General features: G+C 40.2%; 1 protein-coding gene across 6 annotated transcripts; it reads left to right on the top strand.

Annotated features, from left to right (window-relative positions):
- Positions 1-256: 256 nt before the first annotated feature.
- FAM216B (family with sequence similarity 216 member B) lies at positions 257-11,232 on the top strand. Of its 6 annotated transcripts, none has more exons than XR_005532642.1 (7): positions 257-516; positions 1,509-1,645; positions 3,243-3,349; positions 5,933-6,053; positions 8,185-8,408; positions 8,949-10,050; positions 10,968-11,232. XR_005532642.1 is itself a non-coding variant. In XM_039257076.1 (6 exons), the coding sequence occupies exons 3-5, from the start codon at positions 3,251-3,253 to the stop codon at positions 8,382-8,384; spliced, it is 420 nt and encodes a 139-aa protein (XP_039113007.1). In that variant the 5' UTR covers positions 257-516; positions 1,509-1,645; positions 3,243-3,250; the 3' UTR covers positions 8,385-8,408; positions 10,973-11,232. The 6 variants fall into 6 exon arrangements, 2 of the variants coding, with proteins under 2 accessions (XP_039113007.1, XP_039113006.1); XR_005532643.1 differs by having other exon boundaries at positions 9,376-10,050; XR_005532640.1 differs by having other exon boundaries at positions 8,185-10,050.
- Positions 11,233-11,440: the final 208 nt, after the last annotated feature.

Genomic DNA, 11,440 nt, shown 5'->3' on the forward strand with positions numbered 1-11,440 from the left:
GAGAGAGAGAATTTGAAGCAGGCTGCAGGCTCGGCGCTGTCAGCACAGAGCCCCTGCGCAGGGCTTGAATTCACCAAGGGCGAGAGCATGACCTGAGCTGAAGTCAGACGGTAACTGACTGAGCCACCCTGGAGCCCCTCCGATACTTTGGAAACAGATTCCTTACATTCAGCTCTCTTTGTCAAACACCTAGATCTGTTCCTGTTTTCCTGGTGGTGCAGGGACTGACGCACACGGCTCTGAATCAGCCCGTGTGTGTAACAGTCAGCAGATGCGGTGTGCCCTGGAAGGCATTTCATCATATGCTGGGAAAACGTTCGAGGAAGATTCAAAGGACGTGGTGAACTCTGTATGCAATTGTTCTTTATCTCGCAGTAGAGAATCCCCAAACTCTCAGATCCAGCGAGAGGTCTGTGGTAGCCACACAGGCTTTTATAGACTCCTGTTTCTGCCACGTTTACTCCCCAGAAGGTCTGCATTTAAATTATTGAAGAAAATGCAGACTTTCTGTGTCTGGTGAGTCCTTTCTTTCTTCTGTAAGCTGCACAATTCCTCACGCTCGTCTCCTTGGTTCTTTTCTTCCCCTTAGACGCCTAAGAATTTTGAATCTGTGGTTTTCTTTTGGTATTTCTTCTTCCATTGTCTCTAGGAATTATTCATTTTACAGAAAATCTGGTATTCAAAAGGAGGATTTTGAAGGAAAAAAGGAAGTCTGTAGTAATAATGCTACTCCAGAGGGAGGGGCAAGATTGTTGTCATGAGTCAAGTTAAAATGCGAGGCTTGGGGCGCCTGGGTGACTCAGTCGGTGAAGCGTCCGACTTCGGCTCAGGTCATGATCTCACGGTTGTGGGTTCGAGCCCTGCATCGGGCTCTGTGCTGACAGCCAGCTCAGAGCCTGGAGGCTCTTTCAGATTCTGTATCTCCCTCTCTCTTTGACCCTCCCCTGCTCACGCTGTCTCTCTCTCTCTCAGAAATAAATGAAACATTAAAAAAATTTTTTCAAAAAGTAAAACATGAGGCTTATGCTGATGACATCAGTGTGGGCCAGATCCTTGTGCTACAGCTTCATAATCATCATACGCAGCCTTTAACCAAGGTAAAAAATGAGTATATCTTACTCCTCCAAAAATTAAGAAAGGAGTATTGTCTTGAACAATCCCATAGGTCACCATGGTAAAATTCATGCCCATAAGTCTATATCTAAGAACTATCCTTCCTCATTCTGAACAATGTAGGTGAGGGTACTGACCCCAAATCTGGGAAAGAGTCATATAATGCCCCATTGCCCTGGTGGATTCTTGACCTTTAATATTCAGCCTCTCTGCCTCCATGTACTTTCCTTTCTCATGTCTGCATGAGATGCAGATATGGTAGATTTAGAAGCTGACACTTGATTAGATATAAAATTTCAAAGGAAAAAGATAAACTGTGCAGTTGAATGTTGCCCAGAAGCAGGGAAAGGCATGCAGCCAAATCCATTCTCCGCCCCGCCCCCCGGCCCCCCCAGCTCCTTGTTCCAGCACATGACGTTGCCTGGATATCAGCTTATCAACAGACCGAATTTTTACCGCCCCCATCACATGAAGAAAGAGAGCTTGTAAGAAGACTACATTGGAGTACCAGCTTTTAAGTTTATAATACAGGGTAAGTCTTTGAAGCAAGTCTGTCTTTTTGTTTCAGACATAAGTTATTTGTTAGATTTTTCCTCCTTGAATTCTCCAAGCATTCTAATCAAACTTCATCAGGTATAGTCCACTTGAATAGGTAAGATAGATTTCTTTAGCAATAGCCCAAGAAAAGCACATGTGAATTGTTGCCACAAGAAGGATCGTCAGTCATTTCCTTATGCTATTTGAGGAAAGAAGAAATCTTTCTAGCTTTGAAGAATATTTATGCTCTGCTCTACAGATCTGGAAAATGGGAGGAGGGATACTGAGAAGATCTAAGTACGGGATAGAGTGTCAGCTTTTATCACAGAGAATAGTAAAAGAGTATATCTTGGTTGGTGTGGTTTCTGAAGTGCACGTTGAGGGAAGGCAGTATTAAATGAAATATTTATAGTTTAATTTATAAGTTTATATTGTGGAAACAGAACACACAGAGATGCTGACTGATGTTTTCCTAATAAATTTCTCTTCTGGAAGATCTGAGCCTTAGCTTCCTGAATTCTGAAGCAGAGATTTCTCACATTTTAAAATACTTCTTCAGTGTGTGTACATGTGGGTGCTTTTATGTGTGCATGTGCATAAGCATATAATAAGGGAGAGAAGAGAGAGAGGGAACTGGCATGAAGGAGAACTTTCTACAGCCAGGATCTCAGTGAATCAACCCGATGGGGTAGGTGTTGGCAAGGGCAAAGGTATGAGCAGAGGAGAAAACACTCGGAGTTCTCAATCTATGCCTTGGCAACCTTATTCCAATATGTCTATTACTCCTTGATTGTTAATTTTTTTTATAATTGTACACCTCTCAGATTCCAAACCCTAAACTATATGGAAAGGGAAAAAAGACTTACTCACAGCAGGTGTGGCTCCTTCACTGTGTCAAGCAAGTGGCAAGAAATATAGCTAAGTTTAATAGTTTCTTTGACAGTCCAGTGCTGTAGAGTTGCAAAATGAAATGTGCAAGAAATGGAGAAAAATGTAAAGGAATACTATACTGCCACTAAAAATTGTAGGCTTTTAAGGGATAGTCAGTGAGCTGGGAAAGTGCACAGCATATAGAGTACGGTCTCCCTTTTCCAACACCACACAAAATGTCCACAGATAAAAAAGAAGAAAAGGAAACCAATCAAATGCCATCAACATTTATGGACAGTTAGACTATGGATAATCATATTCTTCAAGTTTTAAATTTTTCCAAATTTTCAAAACTGACATATATTACTTTTACAGTCAGATAAGGTAATAACTATTACTTAAAACAATCAATAAATAACTTGTGAAAGGGTGTGGTTCCCCAGTCTACCTGTTGCAAACATAAGATGAAGCAGAAAGACAAAGTCCTTCCATAACTAGCAGGTGGAAATAGGGAAACTAATTTGTTTCCCAGAGTGCAAAACTGAGCAGTCTGGTGAGATCCAATTACTTGGAAACATGTGAGAAACCTTTTTATTCCTTGACATAAACAGCATTTATTTATTTGTTTATTTACTTACTTGCTTACTTATTTACTTATGTCCCCAAATAGGCTGCACAAAATGCAATTTCATGCTATGCTTTGTTGTTCCCTGGGGGTTTAGGATAAAGAATGGGAGAAAAATGGAAAAGACAACAAAAACTTTGGAATGTTCCACGGATTCCTTGCATTCGAGTCCCTTCCTCTGCCTCTGAGACCTCTTTACTGAAGGTATCGTGTATCATTTGCTAATGGAGAAAATTTGTAGGTCTTTTTTTCAAAGCTTGAGAACTTTGCCTCATGTCTTTGTTTACCTAGGTAACATCGCACCCAACATAGGCCCTCGGTGCACATTGATGGCCTGTGTGGTGAATAAATGAGCCCTGGGATAATCTGGTCCTACACCCAGCCATTTTAGGAGCTCTGTGGATGGTCATGTCTTCATTGCGAAAGCACTAATTCAGCGGTGGGAAACTCACTAGTGACCACGCTATGGCTCCCTGCTAGAGAACAATGTTAGCTACTTTTGGTCAAAGTTATTTAAAGTCACTCTCATAAATACTTCTTTCAAAAATTAAGTTCTTTTTCATCACCTCAAGGAAGGATAAGCAACAGGGTAAGAATATTAGGAGTGTTATTTAGGAAGTTTAGATCCCTGCTAAGGAAAGGACATAGCCTTTTTTCCCCCTATGAAATAAAACCATAACTTCTAAGATTTTATCTTCTATAATGATTACTCTCATTGCCCTTTGGAGCTTTGCTCTTGAAACTGACTTGCTACTTTCATATTCTATTGTTGTCTGTCATTTGAAAAAGCTTAATTAGGAATCAATTATCTTCTTCATAGATATTATCTTTTAAAACATCTAATTCACAAACTGTAAAGTTGAAATGATGCCCCAAATTGAGAATTACTTGGCTTTGCTACCTTTACTCTGGACACATTTTCAACATCAAGCTTAAGGTGTCTAGACATCAAAAAATAGACTCACAGGTTTCAACTCCATACCAAATTTCTCTCTCTCTCTCTCTCTTTTTTTTAAGTTTATTTACTTATTTTTGAGAGAGAGAGAATGAGCAGGGGAGGGGCAGAGAGAGGGAGAGAAAGAATCCCAAGCAAGCTCCGCACTGTCAACACATAGCCCAATGCAGGGCTCCAAACTCATGAACTGTGAGAGCATGACCTGAGCTGAAATCAAGAGTCAGGTGTTTAACCCACTGAGCCACCCAGGCACCTCTCCACACCAAATTTCTAACAGATGAAAGTCACTCTACTTTTACATTTAATTAACTTAAATTTAGTTTTCATTACATTGGTTAACAACTTGTTTTGAAAATTCTGTCATTGATTTGAATTTTTTAGCCTAGAGCAGATTTCTCGTTCCTTGATTTTTCTAGAATGTTGATGCTACTATCTCCGTCTCCCCCATCTACAAATGATAAGCATTGATGATAGATTAGGAATGTGATAGAAATTGTAGTCCTAGTCCTTCTCGTTCCTTGCTTGCCCTAGATGTCAGCCTTCTCAGTGCTCTTGCTCGCGATGGTCTGTCTTCCCAGAAGCTCATTCTCCACAGCAGGGCCAGTTGCAGAATCTGGTCAGCTGAAAGTATGACATTTTGGGTTGGATAATTCAACCAACGTAACCAGGACTAGGAGGCTATCTTGAGCACCGTGGGGTGTTGAGTGACACCCCTGGCACTACCTACTAACTGCCAGTGGTTTTGTCCTCCCTTTCACCATTTACGACAACCAAAAATGTCTCTACACATTACCAAATGTCCTTAATGGTCAAAATCACTCCCTTTGATCATTATTGACTTAAATAAAGACCTTCGATGGCTCCTCATAGAAAAGGTAATCTTTAAACTCTTTAATTATTATTTTAAAATTTGAGTCTGAACATTACATATAAAGATTTTATGATCTTCCCCTGCCTACCTCTATAAACTTTTCCCCAGCTCAGACTCTATATTCTGCTGGAAGTTAAAAAAAAAAAAAAAAAGTCCGCTTCCCAATATATCCAGATATTTTGTGCCCCGTTGGAAATTTATACCACTTTCCCCCAAAATTAGCCTTTCGTTTTCTTCTAACACAGTGGTTCTCAAATTTTAGTGTGCTTGTATCAGAATCACCCAGAGGGCTTGTTAAAGACAAGAGTGCTGGGCCCCACTCCCAAGAGTTTAGGACTAGGGTGGAGCCTGAGAATTTACATTTCTAACAAGTTCCCAGGTGATGCTAATGCCCTTTGAGAACCAGTATTCTGGTTCTTTGGAGGAATTCCTCCTCACCCTAAGACTCAGATGTTTGGGTCAACTCATTTAGAAAGCCTTGCACAGAGTTTGTTTTCCTTCTCTGTTTTTATAGCACCTTCTAAAACTAATAATGCTGAACCTTTATCACATTTACCTACCCACTCATCTAGCTATCTGCCCTGCTTACTGACAACTCTGGGTGGAAAGTTCTCTTGTCCACATTCAGAAGCCCAGTCTATGTCAGGCCCTGTGTATCTTCCTTCTCCAATAAGGATCATAATAGATAAATAAAATTATAAGAGCTAAGTTCTTAGATCTCTCTCAGCCCAGTACTTTGACCTACTTAACCTAGAGGAAGAAACTACCTAATTGTTGTTTTCCAATTGTTACATGTATATATACATATATAAAATTGGTATACATACATATGTTTATATACATATATATATGTATATATATGTATATCTTATTTCCAAAAGAAGTCAACTTTGAATACATAACACTCATAGTCCTGGAGAACTCCACCAACCCATCAAAATCACCTGCTTTGCTCTGACAGGACCTAACCCAAGGTCAGCAACGCTACTTTTACAGCATCATGAGGATTTATAATTCCAGGCCCCAGTGGCAAGCCCTGCAGAACCGCTATATTCACAGCCTTCAGCACCAGCAGCTTCTTGGTGAGTTTTAACTACCTGACCCAAGCCAGGCACCTTAGGGAGGGACTCATGTGCTGCAGCCAGAAGTCAGGTTTCCAGATAGATCATTCAAACAGAATGGCCTCCTCTGCCAGTGTGCTATTTTATAACATGGCTGGCAAGCCATGTTTAAAAATGATTATTCCTGACAATACTAAGCAAGGTTTTATGGGTAAATTAAGAGGGTTTCAAGAAATCAGAGTATGGATTGCTATAAAATGTCAACAACTGTCTGAGATTTACAGGAACTCGATCTAGTAGAAATGGCAATGGGCTTAGGCAGATGGTCTAGGCTCAAACCACAGCTCAGCCACTTGCTGGATGTGCAAGTTCAGAGGCTTGGTTTACTTGCAACAATAACAGTTACATTTAGTGGGCATTTACCACGTTTGAGACCATGTGTTAGGAGCTCTACACATACAACATATAATATTATATGTTATATATCTTCTCCCTACTTCACAGCCATGGGGAACTGCAGCTCTGACACATTATATAATTTGCTGAAGTTGTAGATAGTGAATGTCAGGGCCATCACCTGCACAGATCATGCCTTTTCACCCCCATGCTCTGACATCTCTCTTCCTCTAGCAACCTCATGGGATTTTATGAAGCACAAATGATATAATGGTTGCAAAAGACCTTCACAGAGTTTAAGCAATAACCTTCTGAAAGATGTGATTGTTGTTAAACCCTTTTTCTTCTTGGAAATGTCTTCAGTCTCTAGCTGTCCTCTATGACTGGCAGAGCTTTCTTTGTGTAAGCAGCTCACTTGACATTAGCATATCTATCTTACATTGTTGTTCCTGTGTCTGCATAAAAGAAAGACATGGTTTTTGCAAATGGTTGAATAACAAGAACAATAACAATAGGTATCTGTTAATAGGTCTTCCTATGGGCCAGGGACAGTTCTAAGCACTTTGCAAATATAGTCTTATTTGAAACTCAGACACCTCCATATAAAGGTAGTTGCTTTTAACCATGGAATACTACATGGCAATGAGAAAGAATGAAATCTGGCCATGTGTAGCAACATGGATGGACCTTGAGGGTGTTATGCTGAGCGAAATAAGTCAGGCAGAGAAGGACAAATATCATATGTTTGCACGTATAGGAGGATTAGGAGGAACTTGACGGAGGAACAAGGGGGAGAAGAAGGTCGGAAATGGTGGGGGAAAGGGAGAGAGGCAAACCATGAGAGACTCTTGAATGCTGACAAAAACTGAGGACTGATGGATGTGGGGGGGAGGGGGGGATGGGCATGGAGGAGGGCACTTTGGGGATGAGCACTGGGTGTTATGTGGAAACTAATTTGACAATAAACTATTTGAAAAAAAAAAATTAATTAATTAATTAAAAAAAAAAAGGTAGTTGCTTTTATAACCCACATTTTGAAGAAAAGAAAATTGAGATGTGAATAACTTAAATCACTGGACCAGGATCATGTGACCAGTAAATGGCAGAGCTAGATGCAGCTAGAGGCAGCTCATGATTGCCTCAAGTCTTGCAGAAGCATCATCTACTAGCTTTGATCGTAGAGTAAAATTGCATAGAGGCCAAGGAAACCAGAAGAGAGACACTCATTTTTTAGTGCACATGAAATCTACCTGCATACGATATCAAAATGCAGATTTCCAGGCCTAGCTCTCTCGGTTTCTGATTAGGAAAGTCATTGGAGTAGAGCCAGAAATCTACATTTTTAAAAAGCATTATTAAATGTGGCCTCAGCCTGATGGTTGTGGTGGGTGGTCTGCAGACTATATTCTAAAAACACTGACCGACATTGAATATATCTGTTTCTGGCTTGAAGAAAATTTTGAAAATGAAAATATGCAGTTCACGGTCAGATTACTCATGGCCCAAGTCCCTCTCCAAATGATTTGTCATGTTAATCAATGACTCTATTTTTTATCTTAATTGAATAAGAAATGCAAAAGGAGAGAAGTACACTGCCTACCTTCAAAGATCATACAATCTGGGCGTGTTACCACAATGTTTTCTACCCTGCAAAGTAGAAGAAGTTTTATGAATTCATAAATGTTTGCAAGGTTGTTTGCTTATTTGTTTTGTAAGATTGTTGACTTTGAACTTTCTTTCATGTCTCTCCCCTTAGGCTACATTACTCAACAGGAAGCTTTGGCTTGTGCTGCTGTACTTAGAGATTCAACCAAGAGAGCCTCAGCTAAGGTAGCTCCCCAAAGATCCATCCCCCGGAAGCCTTCAGCCATGACCAGAACATGGCCGTCAGCACTACCTGTGCCTGTGGTTCAATGCAGGGCTCAAAGTGCAGGGCTTGGATCCCTCAGGAACTGAGATTTTGCACAAGCTCTGAAACAGGTGCGTTGCCCACGTACCCCGATATCTAGTGGGTGCTCAGTACATATTTGTTGAATGAGAATGGAAGAAAAGTAACTTCTAACACAAACCCCATACCTAGAAATAATCTCTCTCCCACTCACATAAATTTTACCAGCAAGAACAAGTTGAAGGTTTTAAGAGCAGTGGAGCTAAACATAAACAAGCCTTTTACTCCTCAGAATCTGTAGAGTGAAATGACTTTTGAAGCTTTCCAAATAAAAGCTTCCTTTGAATTAGAGCCTTCCAGAGAAGGTGAAAAGGAAAAGTCATCAGAGGGCACCAGGTGCTGTCACTGAATGACTGTTGAAGCCACCCACTGCAGATTCTGAAAATACACAAAGCAGTACTGAGGTAACACTGAGCACACAGGGTTTCCAGAACCGAATCATTTCAGCAGAAACTGGGCTGTGCATTTCCATATCCCCCTTCCTCTCTTCTTTCCCATCAAGCAGTAACCTTTAATTTGGCCCCCAATCTTCTGGTTCTTGTCTGACTCAATCCCTTTGTGTCATCCTGAAGCTTCGATTTATCGACTTGCCACAGCTGGGTTCATCTACAGAGCTGTAGTTGACCTTGACAGAAGCAAGAGAATTCGTACACACATCTTCTCCTGGCAGCTGAAGAAACACTCTCGGCAGAGTGAGAAAGAGCCCCTAAAGAACTAGTTTCAAATCTAACCTTTCTGTGGCCTCACTAGTTTTAAGCAAGCACCCAAGACCAGATGAATAAGCAAAAAAAAAAAGAGAGAGAGAGAGATAACAATGAATCAAAACAACATACAGTGTTCTGGTATTATATTAGTTATATTTAATTGTTATTTTTATCACTAGTGATTTTTTTTCGTGTAGAAAGTTAGACACCCGTGCTCACATAAAGCCAAAAATTTAATAATGCCTTTTCTTCATCTTTATTCTAAATGTTCAACCCCTTCCCTCATTTAAACCAGCCAATGACTTTGTCATGCCTGTAAAAGGAGTTGCTTGAGATGGAATTCTAGACTTGTTTGACAAGGGAAGTGTTGACATTGATCTGGGAGGAAGATGCTGTACCATTACCAGAAAGAAGGAATCTCACTGATGATGATGATTATCTTCTCTCTGCAACTATTCATAAAGAATAAAGAAGTTTCTTGACCTCTGCAAATCCTGGCCCTGACTTCTGTGCTCTATGTGGCTTTTCAGTTCTAAGTTAAGAATCATTAGACAGGCTTAAAAGAAGGAAAAAAAATTAAATGGAACTACAATGAGCTATAGAGTAGCTCTCTTAAGGGACTGAAGTACGTGGTAGATTTAACTTGCCCTATACTAGCTTTCCCATTGCTACCAAAAGGGGCCTTTTATCCCTATGAACTTCTTGCATACACTTTAAAATTGAAGTACAGTTAACATACAAGGTTACATTAGTTTCAGGTGTACAACATAGTGATTCAACAACTCTAAGTGTTATGTTATGCATGTACTTTTATCTTAGACTTTTTTTTTTTTTTGACGGGCATGAATATTTGCTGTGTAACCCTTCGCTAGTGATGCAGAATATTAAGGAGGCCACTTAGGATTCTGAGCTGCATCCCTGCATCAAAAAATCTCAGAAGCACCTTGTTTTCAATAGAGGCTTCTAATTGGTAAGTGAATGTCACAGACCCATAAAAAAGGACAAATCTAAGTTGTTGGCTCTCCCTTCTGAAAAGATGATGCCCTCCCAGTTGAGCCCCTCCCAGAAAGCCTATGAGGAATATGACTGATTATGGTGCTAGGTGAAAGGTGCTCATTGAGAGGATCCTGAGAAAGACAAACAAAGGGGAAGAGAGGATAATTTGTAACACCACAATCTGTTTATCCATTCACTAGTTGATGAACATTTGGATTGTTTCTAGCTTTGGATTATTACAAGTAGAACTGCTATAAATACTTTAATATAGAGGCACTTGGGTGGCTCAGTCAGTTAAACATCTGACTTTGGCTCAGGTCATGATCCCACAGTTGGTGGGTTTGAATCCCACATCAGGCTCTATGCTGACAACTCGGAGCCTAGAATCTGCTTTGGATTCTCTGTGTCCCTCTCTCTCTGCCCCTTCCCTACTTGGACTCTGTCTCTCTCAAAAAAAAATTAATGTAACTTTTGTGTGCACATAAGTTTTTATTTCTCTTGGATAGATATCCAGAAGTATGATTACTGGGTAATACAGTAGATTTAGATTTAACTCTACAAACTACTGTCAGAATGTTTTCCTATGTGATCATCCCATTTTGCATTCCCACTAGCAATGTATAAAAAAGTTCAAGTTGCTCCACATCCTTGCAATGTCAGATATTTTAATTTTTTGTATTCTAGTGACTGTGGCTGCTCGATGAAGATATCACTGTTAAGTATAGGTCACCTTTTTATTAGAAACCATGGAAAATTTCAAGGAAGGAGTTCACAATAGACAAGGAAGTGATGATGGCAATAATCTTGGAGTTTCAATAGAAGAAATTTCAAAGTTTAGCAGTCAATGTTGACAAAGCAACTGTCCAGCTTTTTTTTTTTTTTTTTTTTAAGGGCAGCAAAGACTTGGAGGAGGTGAGAAAGAAGAAAAAGAGGCAACCCCCAGAGGAAGAACCATCCTTGGCTCAAGCTGTTTAAGCACACAAAACTGGGTTCAGTGTGTCCTCAGTACCTTCTCCCTTTTCCTCATTTAATTTGTTCTTCAGGTTCAGCAACCAACACTCTACAACCACTATGATCTTTATGCACTGTATTAGTTATTACTGCATAAAACAATCACCCTAAATCACAGTGAATTAAAACAACAAGATTTACTTTCTCACAGTTTCTGTGGTCAGGAATCTGGGCAAGACTGAATTGGGGCTTCAAGTTCAGGGTCTCCCACAGATTGCAGTCAAGGTGTCAGCTGAGGCTGTGGTCTTATGTCAAATTTCAACCAGGAGAGGATCCACTGGTTATGATCTAGAGGCTATTCTCAGTTGCCTGCCACATAGGTCTCTCAATAAGGCAAAATTGACAATAAGTCA

The sequence above is a fragment of the Hyaena hyaena genome, unplaced genomic scaffold, assembly GCF_003009895.1.
Source record: "Hyaena hyaena isolate Hyena2069 unplaced genomic scaffold, ASM300989v1 scaffold_598, whole genome shotgun sequence".
Lineage (NCBI taxonomy): Eukaryota > Metazoa > Chordata > Mammalia > Carnivora > Hyaenidae > Hyaena > Hyaena hyaena.

What these genes read in the sequence shown, in the direction of transcription:
- FAM216B (XM_039257076.1), top strand. Translation starts at nt 3,251, where the DNA reads ATGGGAGAAAAATGGAAAAGACAACAAAAACTTTGGAATGTTCCACGG. An exon ending in CTGAGACCTCTTTACTGAAG is followed by an intron (nt 3,350 to 5,932) that starts GTATCGTGTATC and finishes TTGCTCTGACAG; the next exon opens with GACCTAACCCAAGGTCAGCA. An exon ending in TCAGCACCAGCAGCTTCTTG is followed by an intron (nt 6,054 to 8,184) that starts GTGAGTTTTAAC and finishes CTCTCCCCTTAG; the next exon opens with GCTACATTACTCAACAGGAA.